Genomic DNA, 24,566 nt, shown 5'->3' on the forward strand with positions numbered 1-24,566 from the left:
ACAAGGAGAGAAATGAATTACAGTAGATGGGGTAGAGAGAGAAGATGGGAGGGGAGGGGAGGGGGGATAGTAGGGGATAGGAAAGGTAGCAGAATACAACAATTACTAATAGGGCATTATGTAAAATTGTGGATGTGTAACTGACGTGATTCTGCAATCTGCATTTGGGGTAAAATTGGGGGTTCATAACCCACTTCAATCTAATGTATGAAATATGATATGTCAAGAGCTTTGTAATGTTGTGAACAACCAATAAAAAAAAAGAATGGATTCAAGATTAAAAAATAAATAAATAAAATAAAATAACAATCTGAAACAAAAAAGAATAAAGATTGATTCAGCTCATGATTCAGCAAGTTCAAGGTCAATGGTTATATCTGGTAAAGTCCTTCTTGCTGATGGGGGCTCTATACAGATTTCTGAGGTGGTGCGGAGTATCACATGTTGAAACAGAACAATCTTGCTAACTTGAATCTCTTCCTGTTCTTGTAAAGACACTCATACAATCATGAGTCCCACCCTCACAACCCCATTTAATTCTAATTGCCTCCCAAAGGCCCTATCTCTAAGTGCCATTAGTATATAACTTTGGGGATAAAGTTTCAATATGAGTTTTGAAAGGGATAAATATTCAGATCATAACATCCTACCTCCTCACCTCAGTTCATGTCCTAATATATAAAACACATTTATTCCATCCCTGTAGTCCCAGTGTTATATTTCATTCCAGTACCAACTCAAAAGTCCAAAGTCTCATCTGAGTCGAATATAGCTGAGACTCAAAACATACCTGAAGCAAATTTAATCTAGCCATGAACCTGTGAAATGAAAGAATTATCTACTTCCAAAATACATAGGACAGACATTCTTATTCCAGAAAGGAGAACTAGGTAAAAATAAAGAAGTAGCAGGCCTCAATTCAGTCCAAACCCCAACAGGGAAAATCACATTAAGTTTTAAGTCTTCATAAAAACCTTCCTGAACTCCATGTCCTATTTCCTATATACAAGGTATGAAGATTGGACCCTCAGTGCCTTAGGCAGCCCAACTCCTATAGCTTTGTGAGCTCATCCCACGTTTAAATTCTCACAAGTTGGAGTCCTGTGTCTGCAGCTCTTCCAGGCTTGTGTTGCATGCTGGCAGCTTTGAAGTTCTGGGGTCTCATCAAAATCCTGCTCCTGAAGCTCCACTAGGCATTTCAGTGGCTTTATTCCTTCCATAAGTGTCTGCTTTGGCCATCTTATCCTGGATATCCTTTGAAACCTAAGTAGAGACCTCCATGCATCCATAGCTCTTGCATTCTACTTCCTTAGAGGACTAGTAACACAAGGAATACCATCAATGTTTAAGGCTTTATCCTCCAAGTGAAGGGTCAAGCCACCCTGGGGTCTCTAGAGCTGATATGCACAAAGAGTATTGCAGCATAATGTACTGAACAGAGTCTGGAGACAGCTTTTGATAGTGAGTCCTTGGAGGGGACCCTAGGTCTGTTGCCTAAACCATTCTGCCTTCCTAGAGCTCCATACCTATGATGGAAGGGGCATCCTTAAAGATCCCTTAAATGCCTTTGAGGTCTTTATCTTGTTGTCTTGATGAACCCTTTGATGAGTACTAATCTCATTATCAGACAGTTGCTAAGTCATACTCTTGGTTTCCCCAGATGAAAATGTTATTTTCTTTTTTAAGAGAGAGGGGGGGGATTTTTAATATTTATTTTTAGTTTTCGGTGAACACAACATCTTTTTTTTTTTAACGTGGTGCTGAGGATCGAACCCGGGTCCCGCCCGTGGTAGGCCAGCGCTCTACTGCTGAGCCACAATCCTAGCTCCTGTTATTTCATTTTCTACCATATGAACAGGCTAAGGGTCTTTCCCTCTCTATTTTACTTCTTTTTTGATTATGAATTCTATCTTTAAGTCATTTTCCCCTCTTGTAGCTTAATGAAAGCAGTTAAAAGTAGCCATTCAGTGGTGCTGGGGTTGGGGCTCTGCAGTAGAGCGCTCCCCTAGCATGTGTAAGGCCCTGGGTTCGATCCTCAGCACCACCTAAAAATAAATAAATAAAATAAAAGTATTGTATCCAAATACAATAAAAAAATATTTTAAAAAAGTAGCCATTCAGTCATTGGGATGCTTTGCTGTTATGTTTCTTACAGATATTTCTTATGCCAGATAGCATAATTCATTGCTTTTAAGTTCTTCATTCCATTAAGCCCTTGGGAATGAATACAATTCAGTCAAGTTATTTGCTAGTTTACTTCAAAGATGATCTTCTCTCTAGTCTCCAATACCTTGTAATTCAGTTCCATCTGAGACCTCAACTCAATGGTCTTTACTGTTAATATTTCTATCAGCATCCTGATCACAACATTTTATGTAATCTCTAAGGAATTCCAGAACTTCTATACTCTTGTCTTCTTATGAGCCCTCATAAAAATAATTCCAAATGCTCCATTCATATAATAAAGGATTTTTTTCCAGCCCACACCTCCAAATGTTTCCATCCTTTTCTTATTACTTCTAAATCTGACTCCACATTTCTAGGTATTCTTTATTACCAACAGTCCCACTTCTCAGTTCTAATTTTTGGTCTTAGTTCATTTTCTGTTGTTATAACTAAATATCACAGATTAAGTATTTTTTTTTGTTTTTTTACTTTAATGGGATTTATTATTATTATTATTATTATTACTATTATTTTTTACATGTACTTTGTTGGGGTTTTTTGCATTACAATTCAGATTAAGTAATTTATAAAGAATATAACTTACTCAGCACATGGATCTAGAGGTCCAAGATCAAGTGGCCACATCTGGGGACGTCCTTCTTGCTAGTAGGAGTTCTTTGCAAGGTCCAAAGGAGGTGTGGAGTATCACATGGTGAGACAGAGCAAGCATGCTAACTTGGGTATCTCTTCCTCTTCCTGTAAAGTCACTAATGCAATTTTGAAGGTCCAACCTGTATGATCTCATGGAATATTAACTACCTCCCAAAGGCCCCACCTCCAAGTGCCATTATCATGTAACTTTGGGGATTAGGTTTCTACAAGAGTTTGGAGGGGAAAATCACCAAGACCTTAATACAAATGAAGAAAATAAAGCTCCAGCAGCCAATCCTAAAGAAATGGATATTAATAAATTACCTGACAAATAATTCAAAGCAATTGCCTTTAAAAAGCTCAGTTAGCTACAAAGGAACACAGATAAATATATCAGGAAAACAAAACATGGTGAAAAAAAAAGAGAGAAAAACATGGTAAAAAAGAGAGAGAAATTCAATAAAGAGAACTATAAAAAGAGCCATATAGATATGATGGACATATAGATATGATGATTTAATTGATGTGATAAAGAGCTTCAGTAGCAACTTGATCAAGCCAAAGGAAAAAATCAGTGAACTTGAAGACAGGTCAGTAGAAATTATCCAGTCAGAGGAACAAAAAGTAAAAAGAATGAAAAAGTATAACAAAGCTTATCAAAAAATATACACAGGAAACAAACATATACAGGTGAAGAAATTCTCAGAAGTAAAAGAGTAAGATAAAGTGGTAGAAAATATTTCAAAGAAATAATGACTGAAAACTCAAATTTGGAGAGATACATCCAGATTCATGAAGTACCCACAAAACCTAAGTAGGTTGAACCTAAGGAGGTTTACATTGAGAAAAAAAAAATGTAATTTTGTCAAATGTCAAAGCCAAAAGGAATTTTTAAAACAAGAAAAAAGCAACTCAGTAATACAAAGGAACTTCTTTAAATTTATCAGCAGAAATCTTCAGGACAGAAAGAGAAAGATGATATACAAAAATGCTGAAAGAAGAAATGCCAATCAAGAATACTATATCTGGCAAAACTGTCCTTTAAAAAATGAAGGCTAGATAAAGACTTTTCTAGACAAACAAAAGCTGTCTAGAAGATTGCCATCATTAGATGTCTAGGAGTTTGCCATTATTAGACATGTCTTACATGTCTTACATTATTAGACTTCTTAAAGTGGAAATGAAAGAGCATTAAATAGCAATAAGAAAGCACATTAAAGTGTAATTCTTACTGCTAAAAGTAAATATAGCCAAATAAAGTCCAGTGCAATAACTGTAATACATAAATCACTTTTAATTATATGTTTTAATTGACTTTCTGTTGTTGGGACAAAATACCTGAGTAAAACAACTTAAAGGAAGAAAAGATTTGTTTGGGAACATGGATTAGAGGTTTCAGTCTATGGTCATTTGGCTTTGTTGTTTCTGTGCCTGTAGTGAGGCAGAACATCATGGTGGAGAGGGTGTAGCTGAGCAAAGATGCTCACATCATGGCAGCCAAAAATCAGAGAGAGTGAGAAAGAAGAATGGGTGAGGACAAAATACACCCTTTAAGGCCATGCTCCCAATGACCAAAACTTCTTCCAACTAGGCCACACATCTTAAAGTTCCCATCACTTGTTAAGGCCTGCTTCCATCAATAGATTAATCAATTGATGAATTAAGAACCCTCATGATCCAATCACCTCTCAAAAGCCCAATCTCTGAAGACTGCTACCTTGGGAACCTTGGGAACCAAACCTTCAATACATGAGCTTTTGGGAGACATTTCAAACTTAAACCATAACAGTATAAAATCTATTAAGAATAACTATAATGACAAAATTTTGTTAATGAATACACAATACAAAAAATAGTAAATTTGACATCAGTAATATAAAGTGTTGGAGGGAGAAGTAAAAGTACAGAGTTTTATATGCAATAAATGTTAAATTGTTATCAGCTTAAAATAGACCTGTATAAATAAGTATAAAAAGTTTTAGGGGGCTGGGGATTTGGCTCAGTTGGTAGAGTGCTTGCCTTGCACACACAAGGCCCTGGGTTCAATCCCTAGCACCACCAAAAAAAAAAAAAAAGTTTTAAGTAAGCCCCATGGAACCACAAAGAAAAACATCTGTAGAAGATGCAAAAAAGAAAAAGAAGAATCAAAGTATATCACTAAAAAGTCATCAAATCACAATGAGAGAAAAACAGGAACAATAGAACCACAAAACAGAAATTTTTAGTAAAAAAAAAACTATCATGAGTGAATAAAAAAATCATGCTTACATAATAATAAAAGGCTCCATTCAATAAGATAATTATAAGTATATATGCACGCAACATGAGTGCACTTAAATATATAAAACAAACTGACAGATCTAAAGGGAAAAAGAGTCATCAGTAAAATAATAGTAGTTTACTGGAACACCCCCACTTTCAATAAAGGGTCGATCATCAACACAGAAAACCAGTAAGAAGATAGCAGATGTTTGTTTTTTTTTTCTTTTTTTAGTCACAGCCTAGAGATATCTTTTACTATTATATATAATTATATACTAATACAAGTTTCTTTTTTTTCTTTTCAGTGTTTTTATGACAAAAGTAATGGATGTTCATTATAGAAAATTCAAGAAATATAGTTAAGCAATAAGAAGAAAATGAAAATATCTCATAACATCACCACTCAGAAATCACATTAACATTTTGGTTTATAGCCTGACACGCATTTTTCTATGCAAGACAGAAGATCTTAACAATACTCTAGACCAAATGAATCTAACAGATTTATGTACAGTTTCCACATAAGAACATTTTCTCAAACACACATGGAACATTCCCCAGAAGAGAATGCATGCTAGGTCATGAAAAAACTTTAAACAAATTGAAATAACAGCAAGTAACTTTTCTAACTAAAATTGAATAAAACTAGAAATCAATAAAAAGAAAAATGGGATACTTCACAAATAGATGAAAATTGAAAATACATACTTAAACAGAACAAAAAAGAAATCATAAGTGAAATTCAAAGGTATCTTAATGCAAACAGCATACTAAAACTTATGGGATGTAACATAAGCAATACTAAGAAGGAAATTCATAGTGATAAACATGTCAGAAAAGAAAGATCTCTAATAAACAACCTAATTTTATATCTCACAAACAAACCACGATCTAAGAAGAACAAACGACAACCAATCTTATCAAAAGAAGACTACAATAAAGATTTGAAGAGAAATAAGTGAAATAAAAAATAGAAAAAATTACAATTCTGAGGGTTTTTTTAAAGAATAAACATAATCAACAAATCCTTAGCTAGACTATGATGAAAGAAGACTCAAATAAGTAAAACCTGAAATGAAAGAGTAGACAATACAAATGATGGCACAGAAATGCAAGCTTCAGAAGAGATTATTATGAACTATACACCAACAAATTCTACAGTCTAGAAGAAATAATAAATACTTGGAAATAAACAACCTACAAAGATTAAGAAGAAAAAGAAATCCCTAACAGACCAGTGACAAATAAGGAGATTGGAAAGGCCAATCAAAGGAGAAACACTTAAGGAGATTGAATCGGTCATCAAAAACCTCCCAACAGACCAAGCCCAACATCATCAGATGCTTTCACAGTTGAATTCCATCATACATTTTAAAGAAGAATTAATGACAATCCATAACTGCTAAAAAACAAAAGAAAGGAACACTTGCAAACTCATATTATGAGGCCAGTATCACTCTGATACTAAATCCAGACAGACACCACAAAAAAAAAAAAAAAAAAAAAAAAAAAAAAAAAACCCACAGCAGGCCAATATCTCCAATTAATGTCAATGTGAAAGTCCTCAAGAAAATGTTAACAAACTGAATTCAACAGCACATTAAAAGAATCATAAACCATGATTTATCCTTAGGGTGTAAGGAAGATGCAACATACAAAAATTAGTGAATGTGATATATGACAATGATACAACAAAGAATAAAAAATGATCATTTCAATAGATGAAGAAAAGATATTCCCCAAAATTCAATATCTATTCATTTTAAAACCATCAACAGCAGAATCAAAACAAAAGAAAAAATATTTGAAATCAAAGACAGGTCTTTTCAAAAATATACAAGCTGAGAGTGGAAAACTACAGAAAGCCTATGGTTTTACAGGACAACATACAGAGAGCTAACATTTATTTAAATTAAAAGACTTTTATAAAGAAAATAAAGAGACAAAAAGCTTATTTAAAGAAATAGGAACAAAAAACTTCTCAAATTGAGGGAAAGATATAGATATTCAGGTATAGAAATTCCAAAACTTTCCAATCAGATTAAAATACACCAAAATGTATTATAATGACAAAGAAAAAATCTTGAAAGCAGTTGAAGAAACAAAGATCCTTGCCTACAAGGGAACACCCATGAGACTGGTGGTAGATTTCTCAGCAGAATTTTAGCAGGCCAGGAGAGAGTGGGATGGTACATTCAAAGACAAATACTGCTAATCATGAATTCTTAACTTTGCAAAGCTGTACTTCATAAATTAAGGAAAGATAAAGACTTTGCAAGAGAATCAAAAGCTGTGGGAGTTCATCACCACCATACATGTTTTACCATAAATACTAAAGGTGGAGCTGGAGATGTAGCTCAGTTGGCAGAGTGCTTGCCTTATATACATGAGGCCCTGGGTTCAGTCCCCACTACCCACTCCCCTAAAAAAGGAAAGAAAGAAACCCTAAATGGAGTTTTCCAAGTTAATTTAAAAGGATAAATAATTAATAACATGAAAAGATATGAAAGTGGTAAAGCTCATTAGTAAAAGCAAGTGCCCAGTCAAATTCAGAATACTGCACCACTGCAATGGTGGTGAATACATTACTTCTATCTTTAGTATGAAGGTTAAAAGACAAAAAAAGTAATAATGGCTATCATCATTTTAAGAGATGTACAGCATAAAAATTTGTAAGCATGACATCAAAAGTATAAAATATGGCAGAGAGTTTAAGCACACATGTATATTTTGTGTGTAATCTCTGGGCCAATGATAGGAGAAATATCTCAAAGATTACTGAAATGCCTTCAGGTCTTTCTCCCATTGTCTTTATCAATAACACCTGGTTATTTTCTAGCCTTGAGAATCCCTTTAGCAATCCCTTGGCCACACATTTATATTCTCTTGCAAAGACACTCTTTCATCCTTTGCATGTTCATGTTGCAAATTTTCTGGGTTTTTTTCTCCCTTAATTATAGATTCCTTCTTTAAATATTCTTTTTCCTTTCTCATATCTTTTAAATATTCTCTTTCCTCTCTCATATCACTATAATTAATTAAAAGTAGCCATGCAACTCCTTTAATATTATGCCTACAAATTTCTTTCACTATCTATCCTGGTTTATTCTGCCTTCCACAAAGCCTTCAGGCAGGCACATGATTCAGTGCAGGTCTTTGCTGATATATAACAATAATGGCCTTTACATGCAGTTTCTAATACTTCGTCCCTCATTTTCCATCTGAGACCTTGTCAAAATGACCTTTACTGTTCATATTTCTACCAGTATTGTGATCATGACCACTTAGAGATTCCAGACTTTCTCTATCATCTTCTTAGCCCTCATCAGAATCACACTAATGCTCCACTCATGAAAATCTAGGCTTTTTCTAGCCTTTTTTCTCCAAATTCTTCCAGATTTTACCCATTTCCCAGTTCCAAAACTATATCCACATTTTCAGATATTTTTACAATAAGAGCCATTATTGCTGATACCAATTTCTGTCTTGGCAAATTTTCTGCTGCTATAACAAAATTCCTCAGACTGAGTAATTTATTTTTTGACAAATAAATTTATTTCTCACAGTTCTAGAGGCTGGGAAATCCAATATCAAGGTATTGGCAGCCTGTGAGGGCCTTCTTGCTGCATCATAACATGGCAAGGGTGTCAAACACTGAGAGGGAGGATCAAAAATGCTCAAATCTCTGTTCCTCTACTTATAATGCCATTAATCCCATCTTGGTACTCCTAACCTCATGACCTCATCTAATCTTAATTACCTCCCAAAGAATCTGACCTCCAAATCCTATCAGCATATGAATTTAAGGATTAAGTTTTCAATACATAAACTTTTGGGGGACACATTCAAACTATAGCAGTATAGGAGGCAATGTATATGCTAAGGAGCTTGATTAAGGCATTCCACAATATATACATGTATCAAAGCATCATATAATATCCCATAAATACATACAATTTTACAATTTAAAAATAAAAATAAGAAATTTTTAAATTGGTGCCTTTGCAGGGACTGGGGTTGTGGCTCAGCAGTAAAGCGCTCACCTAGCAAGTGTGAGGCCCTGGGTTCAATCCTCAACACCACATAGAAATAAATAAATAAATAAATAAATAAAGGTAAATAAATAAATTGGTGCCTTTGCAATTCAGTATGAGATATATATTTTCTTATTAAAAAAGTATATCTTATTTAGAAGAAATATGTGTAAACAAATAATTTTATGTTTGTATTTATGTCCATTTATACTTTCAATGTGTATTCATGGGAATAAATTTTAAAATGAATAAGTAAATAAACCAAATATAATCTTATGCAATACTGAAAAAAGCATGTCAGAGAAATTTATATCTCTAAATGCACATATTGAAGAAGATAGGTTGAAAATCAATGACTCAAGCTCTAATCCCAAGAGGCTAGAAAAAAAGGTAAATTAAAAACAAAAAAAGTAGAAAGATGGAAATAATAAATAGCAGAAATGAATAAAATAGATAACAAACACACAAAAAAGAATATCAAAAAGCCAAATATTATTTCTTTTAAATAGATGATTGATGATAATATGTGATAGGAAGAAAAAATAAAGCAACAAGGAATATTATAAAGTTAATTTCAAATAGAATATCCTTACTAAGAAAACTATGTGTGTATGTACATGTTCGTATATATACATATGTGTATGTAGAGAAACATATATGTATTATACATATGTGTATATATACACACAGTATTATATATGTGTATGTATATTTACATATATACTCATATATATACAGTGTGTACATACATACATATATGTATTGAACCCAGGAGTACTTTACCACTGAGCTACATCCCCAGCACTTTCTTTTTTTTTTTTTTAATTTTGAGACAGAATCTTGCTAAGTTGCTTAGGGCCTCACTAAGTTGCTGAGGCTGGCTTTGAATTTGAAATCCACTTGCTTCAGCCTCCCTAGTCACTGGAGGTATGGGCAACCCCACCTGGACCTAAGTATATTTTTAGCAAAAGCATAAAGACATGAATAAGTCATGTATATATCCAAGGAATTCTAGGCAATTAGAACAGCAAGTACCAGAGCCCAGAGATGGTATCATGTCTGGCTTGTTCAAGAAGTAGATTGAATAAAGTGTGATGATGGGGTGTGTAATAAGAGATGAAGTGAAAAAAAAATTGTGAGTTACATCACATGGCTAAGGTTTCTTCTGTGAACAAAATAACACATTGGAGGGGGATTTGAAGTCACACCTAGAAATTAAATAAATTCTTACATAATCCCTCTGGCTATTGTGTTCAGAATAAATATACTAGAGCAAAATCAGAAACAGGGAGAGAAATTCTGAGGCTACTGAAATAATCCATGTGAAATATGACCATAGAAGTAATGTGGTTGATGAGAAGTTATCAGATTCCAGACTTATTTTCAGGATAGAGCCATCAGAATTTGCTTACATATTGGATTTTCTAATGTCCTTGAAATGAAAGAGCATTCCAGTATGAGCCCAAGCTTCCATGCTAAGCAACTGAAAGAATGTACTAATCATTTATTAAGATAAGAAAATCTATAGAAGGAATAGATGAAGTTAATACCAGGAGTTCAGATTTGGGTAAGTAAGAATTTAATGTGTACCACATATGCCAGTGTAAATTTTGAGAATTCAGTTGAATATGAGAGGAATTCAAGGTAAGGACACATACTCTGAAGCTTGAGATACAAATTCAGGATTCTCCAGCATATAAAATTGGCTTTTTTAAAATCCAGGCAATAGATGGGTAAGAATGACTTCCTACAGAGAATCCATCCATTCCTAGGGAGGGAAAAAAAGCAAAAAAAAAAAAAATAGGCCCAAGGATTAATCCTGGGGCATTCCTAGAATTCTGAAAGAATGAGAGAAACCTGCAATAGGTACTGAAAAGTAGTAAACAAATAAACAGGAGGAAATCAAGAGAGTGTGATATCATGAGTGCACAATGTTTCAAGGAAGGAAAAATATTAACTATATCAAAAGCCACCTATAAAGACAATGTCTGAGAAACAATCAGTGAATTTATCAATTTAGAGGTCCCTGTACATACTGAGATGAGCAGTTATAGCTGATTGGTGGAAGAAAAACCCACTGTACTGAGTTCAGAAATAATACTAGGAGATATTAATTATATGCATTCTTTCAGGGATTTTGGCTTTTGCCGGAAAGAAGACACTGAGTTCTACTAGAAAGAGTAATCCTATAAATCTGACCATGAGAAGATAAGTGCAGTTAAATATTGAATGTCAGTAAGAACACTTCCCAGAATAAAAGCAATAGAGGTACTACTTGTTTTTCAACTTTAGCAAGTGCCTTGATAAAATACTTAGCTACTCTGTTTTCAATCCTTTAGTTATTGTTTTTTTCCTTCTTGTTGACCTTTTAGTTTTTACATTGTGTCTATCATCTGAGACCTAAGTATTTCCTTGCTTTACATATTCTCTTTTTTAAGATTAATTGAAACATTTATTGTCAGAAGCATATGTGGCATATTTTCATCCAAATCTAGTGACTGCCATTAACTTACTTGCTTTTTATCACTGTCAGTCTTTGAAGTACCCTAATCTAGGAAGATAGAACAAAGCTATTTCACTCAGGAAAAAAATTATACTCATCTCAAAATGACTGTTTTGATACTATCTAAATAACCCACAAACTATGACAGTTCTGCATTCCCATAATCATACTTTCTATTTCATCCACCAGTTTTGAAAGCTGTATACCAAATTCAACTTTGGGGAAATAAAATTTTACAATTTTGATGAGTCATCATTAAAATAAGTAATCACCTGAATAATGTAACCTGAAACTTCAGCAGTTTAGATTAAGTGGCTGTGTAATTTCTTTGACAAAAAGGGAAATATTATAGCTGGGAGTGGTGGTACACACCTGTAATCCCAGTGGCTTGGGAGGCAGAGGCAGGAGGATTGTGAGTTCAAAGCTAGACTCAGCAACTTAGCAAGGCCCCCAAGAAAATCAGTGAGACCCTTTCTCTGAATAAAAATGAAAAAGGCTGGGGATGTAGCTCAGTGGTAAAGAGCCCCTGGATTCAATCCCTGGTACCAAAAAAATAATAATAAAGGGAAATATTATACAGCCATTTATCAGCAAGAAGACAATAGAGTCCCACCTGTGATTCTGTTTCATGTAGTAAGAAGACACATTTGCTATGGAGTTCAGAAATTTTATGTTCCATCATAGATGAGCACCACAATTAGACAATTAATGATCTTTGCAAGGGTATAACTACACAGGTCTAGTAGTAGTGGTGGTAGTAGTATTGAACCCAAGGGTGTTTTACCACTGAGCTACATCTCCAGCTCTTTTTATTATTTTTTTTTATTTTGAGGCAGGATCTAAGTTGCTTAGGGCTGGTCTCAAACTTTTGATCCTCATGCCTCAGTCTCCTGAGTCACTGAGATCATAGGCATGCATGCTCCACCAGCCTGGCAAATGATCATTATCTTAATGCAGAATGATTGAGGCACATTTCAACAAAATAGCACACATTCATATGATCACAAGAGCATGACCCTCCACTGAGTATGAGGAATTGTGAAACAAAAGCTTGTGTCCTAATCCAAATTGATGTATTTGAACAGAGATATGTGAGAACCAAGCAAGAAGGGCAGTAAATATCTTTAATTTTATAAATAAGTTGTTGGAAGCAACAGTTTACATAAAATTCCAAGTTTGGTATCAGTGCAATTATGATCTTTAGGATCTATTAATGATTGCCTTAAATTGACATTACTTTCATCATAATGGCTGTTTCAGTCTCTCTGTGTGTATGTGTGTGTGTGTTTCTAGGAACTAAACCCAGAGCCTTACGCATGCTAGGCAAGTACTATACCACTGAGCTACACACCCTGTCCTCATTAGTAACGTTTTTTTAATCAACTGTTTCCTTTCCCGTTAAGAGACTTGCTCAGGTAACATCTCCTGGGAACAACTTGACAAAGACATAAGCCTTTGGGATCCTTTTGGGAGTTTTCCTTCAAGAGAGTAATAGAAATTGTAAGACATGCTTATTAATTTTATAGTACTTGTTTCTAAATATTTCTATTTAGAATAAATGACTGCATATTTTAAAGATAATTTTAATTATTATTCATTTTCATTAACTTGAACAGTGTACAATATTTGCATTTTGTTTGTGCTACTGTGTGTTTTTTTCCTTTATGAATATCTGATTAAATGCTTTACATTCAGTAAGAGTATTTTCTATTAAAATGTCACTATTTTCAAGGATTGGGTTGGTTATAAGTAAAGTAGATCTTGCTTAAGCATTGTTTTTATTTTTACATAGACACATAATTATGTGTCTATAAATGGGTTTGAATACAGTGGCAAAACAGGAAATAATTGATTCTGTTGTTTGAATCTGAAATGTCCCCCAAAGGTCTATATGTTAAAAACCTTGTTCTCAGCCCATGGAGCTTTTTTTTTTTGCTGGGGGGGGGTGAAACCATTAAAAGGTGGGGCCTAGTGAGATGTCTTAGGTCACTGGTGGCATGCTTTTGTAGAAAATTGTGAGATACTGGTCTCTGTCTTGTCCCGGTCATAAAGTGAATAGGCTTCCTTCACCATGCAATTCCATCATGACATACTGCCTTGCCACAGACCCCAAAGCTTCAGGCCAACTGTCCATGGACTGAAACCTCCAAAACTGTGAGCCAAAATAAACCCCATTTCTTTTTAATTTGATTATCTCAGGTATTTTGTTATGGTAACAGAATGTTAATTAGCACATATGAGAATGTAAATTGTTCCAAATATTTTGTACACACACAAACACACAGTTTTAACTTGCAAACACCTTACTCAACTAATCCTCTGCTAAAATAGATACTTCAATTTTATAATTATTTCAGGATAATAATTTTTTCTTTCTTTAAATCTTGAATATTTAATCAGATATTTTATCTGTGTCCAAAATTGTCATTTCTAAGAGAAAAGCATGAAAGACTATATTTTCTACCTTGGTTGTCCTTAGAGGGATATTCTGAATATTTGTGCATATTGACCAAATTTATCTGAAATCAAGGTATTTCTCAAGATTTAAATAGCAAAAAAAAAAAAAAAAAAAAACAAACAAACCTATTGAGAGACTTACTTAGGTAACATCTCCTGGGAAAAACTTGACAAAGACACAAGTCTACAAGAAACATGAAAAAAAATAAAAACCTGACATAGAACTTACAAGGTAAAAAGAAGCTCCATTATTAAAAGCCTCTTTTAAAAAAAAGGAAGGTTGTACCAAAAATAAAGTGACTCAGTGATGTGGGTGCTATATTCCAGGGAGAATGAGAAAATATTTCACCTTTTTGAATGAAAACAAAAACAGCAGGAATAATAACAACAAGAAGAAGAATTACAGAGAATGAAGGGGAAGAAAAAGAAAGCAACAACCATAGTGGATATTGTGATGTACCACCAGATGCCCTTACTGTTCAGGACTGAAGTGCTCATTCCTCCAGTTCTTGAGGGTGTTGACCACTGCTGTGTTTATAGTTGAATATATTTCTCACATATTACTTGTGGCTGAAAATAACTGACTCTTCCATAGCCCCTTACCAGGAGACAGCCTGCATTCAGTGACTGGTCAGTCTAGGGATTATAAAATTGTGGCCCCCTTTTCCTAATTTGGGACAACTCTGCAAGGCCACCCCAACCTAAAAACTGCCTGTGGAATCAACTAAATTATTTGTTGTGACACTGTCACTGCTCAGCTTTTCTCTCTCTAATATTTTTGCTTCCTTTGTTTCCCCCTAGGTGTTGAATGCAAAACCAGTCCCCAGTAAAATTTTTGTCAGGAGAATATCCACTTTATAGCCTCATTCCCAGAAAAATCAACTTGCAACATCACCTCTATATTGCTAAATATATGTTAAGTCCTGGGTTTTATATGTTAACATATTTAATCCTCACAACATTAGTTGTGATTTATTTAATTTATAATTAAATAAAATTATTATGACCATTTTACAGACAAGGATCCTGAAGCACAAAGAGATTGAGTAACTTTCCTAAGGTCTCACATCTAGTAATTATCAGAGAGTCAGGGTTTATATCCAGGCACTATGACTCTAGAACACTATGCTATGCCTTTTAAACTTGATATTCCTGGAGTTTGATTTCTGAGGTGTTTTTTTCCAAAGGTAACAGGCTTCCTGACTTCAATTCATTTCAACTCAATTTTGTTTGAAAAATAACACTTCTTTTCATAAGAACATTAAGAAGGAACTGTTATGCTAAAATTATAGCTTCTGCCCTCCTTTAGATTTTCTGCCCCACTTTAGATTTTCAATACAAGAGTCAATGTAATTCTGTCAAAACTAAGTTGTATCCTTCCATTATTCAGATCAAAATCCTTTAATAGTTTAATAGTTTCCCATCTCAGCCATAGCAAAAGCAAAATTTTTATATGGTACTGAATTTTTAAAATATATGTTGTTCTTGTACTAGGCCCATCCCTACTCCTTGGTGGGAGTACACTTCCCACCCCATTGAGAACAAGCTTGGTTATGTGACTTGCTGTTGCCAATGGATTATGAGTATAATATGTATGAGCAGATGCTTTAAGAACTATCACATGGTTTCCTACTATATGGGCTACTCCTTTAGCTTGGTTACCTGATTGAAGACAAAATAAACAGAATCAAATGCAACCCATGAAGAATAGATAAAATGAGCCCCAAAATAATTGTTGTATACCACTAGGATTTGGAGATTAAGAACTACAGTATAACTTACAGAAAGCTGATTCATATGTCTTAATGGGATGGTTTATTATCATAAAACCTCTCACCCTTTGCCCTTAAATATTTGACTTAATTTCCTATAAGCAATCATGAGGACTGAAATCCAGCTTTGAAGCAGTTTATCTCATGATTGTATTAGGGACCCAATCTTGCCCCCCTCATCCCCCACACAGCCATCATCTTCTCCAAGGATCACTCTGAACATCCCAGGGATTAAGTTAGGTATACCTCCTCTTAACTCTCATAGAATACTTGGTGCACCATAATAAAATTGCTGATTTAAGTGACCACCCCCTACACCCCAGTCCCTGAGTTTCAGAGTGATGTTATATCTTGTATATTTGTATACTTGTATAACCAAAATAATAACACTGTGCTCATTGCATGAAAGAAATTTAATAAATGTTTGTGGAATAAATAGTGCATTAGCATTATGTTTGATTTATTACACTTTTATTTTTCATTACATTTTAGTACAGCAAAGCAAATACAGGTAAACATTGGTATTCTTTACACAATAGCAGACAGAAAGGGAGGCCAGCCATAACTTAGAGTGCTTTTTCAGTTGTTGATATATTTGCTTGTTTGTTTAACATCAGAAGCTAGATCACTTTACTGGTGAATTTTTTTCAAGCTTTCAAGGAAAAGCCTATATCTATAGCTATATGCTATATATTCTCTTCCAGATAATGCAACAAGATGGAAAGATTCCCAAAACATTTTATAACACTATCAAAACTCTTATACCAAAATACAACAGAGACAGCAAGTAGTCAATCACATTTACCCTACTGGACAATATATTAAAACAATTGAAACATTTCAAGATACCAAACAAGAACTAAATATGAAAAGACATAAATGGAACTGGAACACAAATACAAATACAATACATACCCCCCCACACACCCAATACATGAGGCATAGGGCTCTAGGGCCCGGCCTTGCAAGGCCTCTCTGACTGCCACATACTCCTCTATCTGAAGTTGTGAACAAGGAATTGCCTGTGACCAGCATCAGCTCTATTGGCCTCATCTTCCATTGCCTCCCTGTACTGCTCTGGCCAGTCCTGTGGCTCCTTTCTGTGGATTCTGGCCACATAGCGCAGCGCTTTCATCTTGGAGGTTTCCAAGCGGGCTCTAGGGCCCCATACAAACTCATATTGTACTGGATCACTGTCGGGAACCCGTAAACTGTCTATGTAGCGCTGACTCAAATACCTACAGGTAATCACATGCTTTCTCCCAGCTTGAACCCCTAAGCCCCGCAGAAAGGCCCACACTGCAGACTCCCTAGCATGGTTGCCCATTATAAAGATGAAGCTCAGAACCTGCATCAAGAAGTTGTTGCCAGGCCTATTTGGACTATCTACAATCTCTTCAGTATCTTCCATTTCTCTTCGGTTGTACAGGGTATAGGAGTGGTTTCTTGGATCGAGAACCACTAGCTCTGTCCCATACACGTGGTTCAGGGTGCGAGCAGCACGATTCAGGAGGTCAGGGAATACTTTGCTGCACTCTCGGCCAATGTAGTACAGAATTCCTTTCTTTGGTATAGGCAGCTTAGTCGAATCCATCAGCAGAAATAACTGCACCAACTTCCTTGACTTGCTCTCCATTCTTGACTCAGGCCATGAATGTGGAGGATATTTTGAGGGATAGGCAGAAACATCAAAATCAGGAGATGCTACCTCTGCAGCTTCTTCAAAAAAGGGCCTCCTAAAGGGAGGGAGAGCTTGCCAACCCTCAGCATAGGCTCTAGCAGCCTCTTCTTCCAGAGCCTCATTGTATGGCTCTGGCCAGTCGGAAGGATCTTTGTTATAGATCTTAGCCATGAACTTCAGAATTTTCATCTTGCTGGTTTCTATGTGGGATCTTGGTCCCCAGAAAAATTCGTATTCCACTGGGGTACGGTCAGTTATTGGCCTGTAGTCCAAGTACCGCTGCCATACAAACTCTACAGACAAAAGTCTCTTTGGGTTCCCAAAAATGGAAAGCCTCCTCTCTCGCTGCACCCCCATCCTCCAGAGCATTTCCCAAATCTCAGCTTCCTTGGCTTGGTTGCCATTCAGGAGGATTTGTCCTAGGATCATCATTAGGAGGCCCATCTTTGGCCCATTTGGGTTCTCTTCCAGTCCTTCAAAGGGCACAGGCCCCAGCTTGTTGAGCAGGATATATGTGCGCTCTTCAGGATCAAGCTCCCTCAATTCAAATCTAAAAATGCACTCCAGGTGGGCTGCTGCTCGCCTGAGGATCTCAGGGAACTGGCTGCGATATTCTTTGACAATATATTGCCGCATTTCGGATTCCCGGATAGGGTACTTGCTCTGATCCTTCACCAGCAGAAACTGTAACAACTCAGCTACATTCTGCTCCATAGGATCCTGGGGCTTCAGGGTTAGCGCTACCTGGGTAGTGCCAAGGCCCATAATCGTAATGGAGTTGGAGTTCTCACGGTCTCTGAGGACCTGGAATTCCATGGGGCCTTCCGCACCCTTGGGGCGCTTAGAGTCCGAGGAGGACCTGGCGACGCAGGAGCTTGGCAAAGCAATAGGGCACTTGGAGGAGGTCGGGCCCACAGAAGCACCCAAGCTCAACACTGGAGCAGGGTTCGCAGAAGCAGCGAGCATACCAGAGGTGCTCGGGCCGTCAGCGGCGGCGGCCATCCCAGAGGTGCTCGGGGCAGCAGCGGCGGCGGCCATTCCAGAGGTGCTTGGGCACTCTGCGGCAGCAGCCATCTCAGAGATACTCTGGCCCTCAGCAATGGTGAGCATCCCAGAGGTGCTCGGGATCTCGGCGGCTGTAGCCATCCCAGAGGTGCTCGGGCCCTCGGCGGCGGCGGCGGCGGCGGCAGCCATCTCAAAGGTGCTCGGCCCCTCCCCAACTGTCAGCATCTCAGATGTGTTCGGGCCCTTGGCGGCTGTGGCCATCCCAGAGGTGCTCGGGCCCTCGGCGGCGGCGGCGGCGGCGGCGGCGGCGGCCATCTCAAAGGTGCTCGGCCCCTCCCCAACTGTCAGCATCTCAGAGGTGCTCGGGCCCTCTGCGGCGGGGGCCATTCCAGAGGTGCTCGGGCCCTCGGCAATGATGAGCATCCCAGAGGTGCTGGGGCCTTCAGCGGCGGCGGCGGCCATCTCAAAGGTGCTTGGGCCCTCCCCAACTGTCAGCATCTCAGATGTGCTCTGGCCCTCGGTGGCAGTGGCCATTCCAGAGGTACTCGGGCCCTCGGCAACGATGAGCATCCCAGAGGTGCTCGGGTTCTCGGCCGCAGTGGCCATTCCAGAGGTGCTCGGGCCCTCCCCGGAATTGCGCCGCACGGAGGTGCTCGGGACCTCACCGCGGGTGGGCGGCTCCGAGGCGCCAGGTCCCTCAGAGTCAGTGGGCGGCACCGAGGTGATCGGGCCCTCACCAGAGGAGGGCAGCACAGAGATGCTCTGGCCCTTACTGGAGGGGGGCGGCACGGAGATGCCTAGTCCATCAGAGGTGGTGGGCGGCACAGAGGTGCTCGGGCCTTCACCGGATGGGGGCAGCACAGAGGTGTCAGGTCCCTCAGAGGTGGTGGGCGGCACAGAGGTGCTCGGGCCTTCACCGGATGGGGGCGGCACGTTGATGCCCGGTCCCTCGGAGAGGGTGGGCGGCATGAGATTGCTCAGTCCCTCACTGGAGGTGGGCGGCACAGAGATGCCCAGTCCCTCAGAGACGGTGGTCAGCACGGAGGTGCTGGGGCCCTCAGCGGGGGTGGGCGACACGGAGATGCCCAGTCCCTCAGCGGTGGTGGTCAGCACAGAAGTGCTTGGGCCCTCATCCGAGAGGGGTAGCTCGGAGGTGTTCAGCCCCTCAGTGACAGTGGGCTGCTCAGAGACACTTGAGCCCTCAGAAGCAGAGGGTGACACAGGGGGGCTTAGGCCCTCATAGGCGTTGATCAATACGGCTGTGTTCAGTCCCTCAGAGACCGCAGGAGGCCCAGAGGTGCTTGGGCCCTCAATGGGGGTGGGCAGCTCTGAGGTGTTCGGCCCCTCGGAGACGGTGGGCTGCTCGGAGGCGATTGAGCCCTCAGAGACGGTGGGCGGCTCAGAGGTGGTTGGGCCCTCATCAGGGGTGGGCGGCACGGAGGTGCCTGGGTCCTCAGAGGCGCAGAGACCCTGGAGGGTCTCCAGATCGCTGGGACCCTGGGGGACGTCTGGGCCTGGCATAGCAGCGGAGAGACTGGGGGCGTCAGGGGCCTGCATTTCACCCCAGCTGCTGTTCTGCGCAGTGGCCTTTGCACTGCGGCGGCGGCGGCGGCGCGAATTCTGGCTTACCAGCGACATGGTCCTGCCGACCGGCGTATGGGAGCAGACACCGACAGGCCGGCGATCTAGCAGAAAGAGGACGGCACAGTGGCAATGCTGCTGCTGCGGCTGCTGCCAAAACCAAAGTCCCAAGCAACTTACTGGAGCTGAAATCAGAGGTGGTGAGAAAGGAGGCAGGTACTGGCCAACAGCGAACGCTAGTCTCAGTATATACTCTGCTTGTCACACCCCGCCTTCTGCCGCAGTCCGCGCAGGCGCAGTCGGGCTCTGCGACAAGGCGACCCCGCCCAGCCCAGCCCCTCCCCTGGGTCTGAGAAAGTGGTTGCGGTGATTCTGCACCAAAGCAGCGCAGTAGCAGGAGGGAGGCTTTGGTAGACTGAGACAAGGAGCTTGGAGCAGATGGGTAGAGAATAAAAACAGAGGCAATAATAGCTGCTTCTCAGAATTAAGGTATGGATTAGAGGGCTTCTACACACAGTGCCAGGCTTAATAGATTCTCGAATTTGGTAGCTAATATCCTTGGGAATTGCCCTTTCCCCAAAACCATTTCAGAGAAAAATGTTCATAGTCTCTGGAAGGGTGCAGTCATCATCATCCCTACCCCTGTATCCTCTATCACTTTATCCATTTAGGTCTCTAAAAACTCTCCTACTTCTGTGAGCTAGGAAGAACTCTTCTCCAGAGGGTCTGAAGGCCCAGGATTTAGTCTTAATCAAGAAGCCTGAAACAAGCTTGAAAATTTCACTATTGCCAGCCCCAACACTAACCTGTACAGATAATTACAACCTGCCTTGGGAAAGCCACTAAAATTCCAAGATTTGTGTAATCCCCTTACTCCCAAGTCACTGGCCCATTTAATAGAGCTGTTGTCAGGGTCAATTGAGATACAATCATTAGCACTGTGATATTAAATTTCATGATGAAAACTAGTTAAATCCTTGTACATATAGCTTATGATTTCCTTAGAATCTATTTTCAGATGTAGAATTGCTAGCTTATAAGATTTGATCAGTGTCAGAACCATTAGAAATCACTGGAATATTTGCTTCTGAGGCTTAGAAATAGCCCAGACTTTTTGGTCTTTTCTCTCAAATAGGTATCTGGGCATAATCAGTGTTAATGATTGTTACCTACTCTGTTTTACTCTATTTCTCTAGCATTTTTTTATTTCTTCTAATTAGTTATACATGATAGTAGAGTGTATTTTGACATAGTATACTTATATGGAGTATAACTTCTCATTCCTCTGGTAGTACATGATGCAGAATTACATTGATTGTGTAATCATATATGCACATAGGATAGTAATGTCCAATTCCCTTCATTCCCCTTTGTCGAATCCAAAGAACTTACTCTAGCACTTTTGAGAAAAATCCAATCTTGACCCCCTAGTTTATTCATTCAATAAGCACTGTAAGAGTGGGAGTCAGTCAAAAAACAAGTGAAGTAAATTTTTCTAGAAGTTTGTACCAAGTATAGTGGATCTACCTGTAGATCCAGAAAAAGCTTCATAGAAGAGTTGGTGTTTAAAGGTGAATGGGTAGATATATACCAAAAGGACAAGGATGAGAAAAGCATTCCAACTGAAAATAGTACAGTAGTAATAAGCTAGGGGGAAAAGAGTGGAGTGCAGAGACAGGTCCTTCTAGAGGAAAGAGGGAGGAAGGGGGGAGAGAGAGAGCAGGAGTGCCCATTAGAGCATGCTTACCATTGTTGACTCTCTACCAATGTGTTTATACCTTGCTCCAAACATTTACAACTATGTGGTCTTTCTTAATGTCTCCACAACAAACTGGGAGTTGACTTTCTTTACGCTTGTTTGGGGAGGGAAAACAACTGGCTGCAGCCACAAAATGTCAGCACATCTGTCTCCAGCTGGTGAAAGCAGTCTGCCTATGCCATGCATCTAATTTCAATTCTGGAAGTCAAATGCAGATATTATGCCCAGATACCCATTTAGAGAGGAATGACCAAAAAATCTGGGCTATTTCTAAGCCTCAGAAGCAAATATTCCAGTGATTTCTAATGGCCCTGACACTGATCAAATCTTAAAAGCTAGCAATTCTATCTATGGAAATAGATTCTAAGGAAATCATAAGCTATATGTACAAGGATTTAACTAGTTTTCATTATGAAATTTAATATAACATAACTGAAAACTATATGGATGTTAAATTAATTATTTAAACAAATCACAGTACTGAAAAATGAAATAAAAATAAGTCTTTATGATGATGTTGAAGAGTTCCATTTCTGGTAAAGGAACCTCATTTAGGACCTGCCAAAAAGCAACTAGAAATTTTGGGGAAAGAAACTGAAGGCATCATAAACTACCAAGAGAGTTGGGGATGTAGCTTAGTGGTAGAGTGTTTGCCTAGTACAAGTTCAATCCCCAGCACCACACAACACACACACACACACACACACACACACACACACACACACAGGCACACACACAAACTACCAGGACAGCACCAGAAATCTATCAAGGCAATGAAATCTTGAAAAGTCATGATCTCAGAAGAAAAAAGGATGTGCAAAGTGATGAGCCTTACATTGCATGTAATTTTGTCACTCAATGAATTTTATGATTTTCAAGCTGACAATTTGGAAGTCTAAACCTATTGAAATCACCCATCAAAAATGAAAATGCAAAAAACAATTAGCTGGGCATGGTGATACTCCCAGCTACTTGGGAGACTGAGGTGGGAGGATCACTTGATCTCATGAGGTTGAGATCACCCTGGGCAACATTGCAAGACCCCGCCTCAAAAAAAAAAAAAAATGAAGAAATTTCCAGAAGACAAACTTGAATATTTTGATGATTGAAAAGCCCACACTAAAGGAAATACTGAAAGGATAGGTTCCCATATGAAAATGAAGAGATGCCAGAAGTGAACCATTAGAGAAAGGATAAATGTGTGGGGTAATATACATATTGACATTGTAAAATAATGATAATCATATGTGATTTAAGTTATATGTAGAATGAAAATAGGTGAAATTGTAGTGATTTCAAGGGACTTGGTGACTCAACAAGGACAAAGATATGAATACAAGGTGGCAGAAGCACTAAAGTTTTATTTGTTCAACCCTTTGACCAGGTTTGCAAGGGGTTAGAGGTGGATGCTCATTAAAGCCTGAGACCTACTAGAGGCTGGTTGCAGGACACCATTCACAAGTGGAGAGGAGAATCCCAGAGAAAAGTTATGTATCTATGTGATGTCTCAGAGCCACAGCAGGGAGTCTCTGGGTCTAAAGAAGGGCTGTAGAGTAGGATTTTGTTTTACTTCCCCCAGGTTATCACCTATGGCTAGCAGATGGATAGTTTCACAGTGACATGTAAACCAGGCAGTCTCTAAATGGCTAAAAAGCTGTTTGGGGCTATATTTAAAATGATTGGTTAAAAATTGAGTTTGGGTACCAGCAGAATTATGAACAGACCTTACCTGTTTGAAGAAGTAAATATCATAGAAGCTAATACACACAGGCTAGCTTTGATTCATGTATATAACAATTTATCCCCTGGCCTCATGTTACTTTACAATTTAAGAAGTATGTTATTTTGTAATTCCTGAGTTTGGAGCCTGTAATAAAGCCAACAAAATTCCTATACGGGCACAAAGTAGGATTTTAAAGTCCTTTCACAGCCAATCTGCCCACTTAGTAGGAGAAAGACAGGAAAATAGGTCAGAAAAGGTGGATTTTGATTTGTTCAATTGTTTAGTCAATGATGGTCCCTGGCTATCTCTAATACTTTGCATTACCTGCTACATATAGCAAGATGTGCTAAGCTACACCAACTCCTCTGTCAGCAGCCAGTAAGTAATCTAGGCCAATAATTATCTACCACCGCAGACCATAAATAATGATGAGATTCTGCCAGGTTCCAATCCTTGGACTGTTTAATTAGTATGGATAACTCCTTAAACACAGCTATTTGTATATCTTTTATGGTATCCAGCACTTGTGCTATTCCTATTGCACCCCAAATTTGTGATCCTATGACAGTTAGTACCATAGAGTCTAGCAGGAAACTCATTTGCAGAGTTGGAAAGTTGTAGAAAGCAAGTTTGTGGGGGCAAGTACTTCCACTGAGTATTATGTAAAACTTGCAGTTGGTATTGCAAGAAGATTAGGTTCTAGAAGAACTCTCAAGCTAATTGTAGTCCCTGACTTTTTAGATATGCTTGACTCAGCTAATATTAGGTAGTATACATTGTTTTACGTATGCCTAGTAATTAGCAAACAGGAAGGAAGTCCATGGTAAGTCCATGGGGTTCCATTGGTGAATAAAAATGTATTAGACTGGGAGCTGGGGTTGTGGCTCAGTGGTAGAGCACTAGCCTTGCATGCATGAGGCCTTGAGTTCGATCCTCAGCACCACATAAAAATAAAAAAATAAAGATTAAATA

At 38.6% G+C, this 24,566-nt stretch overlaps 1 protein-coding gene across 1 annotated transcript; it reads right to left on the bottom strand.

Annotated features, from left to right (window-relative positions):
- Positions 1 to 16,284: 16,284 nt before the first annotated feature.
- Positions 16,285 to 20,483, bottom strand: MAGEE1 (MAGE family member E1). Its single transcript, XM_081276377.1, has one exon. It carries the CDS (start codon positions 20,167 to 20,169, stop codon positions 16,840 to 16,842), a length of 3,330 nt encoding a protein of 1,109 aa, XP_081132503.1. The 5' UTR covers positions 20,170 to 20,483; the 3' UTR covers positions 16,285 to 16,839.
- Between the last annotated feature and the right edge of the window lie 4,083 nt (positions 20,484 to 24,566).

This window comes from Spermophilus citellus (genome assembly GCF_964194105.1).
Source record: "Spermophilus citellus genome assembly, chromosome: X".
Classification (NCBI taxonomy): domain Eukaryota; kingdom Metazoa; phylum Chordata; class Mammalia; order Rodentia; family Sciuridae; genus Spermophilus; species Spermophilus citellus.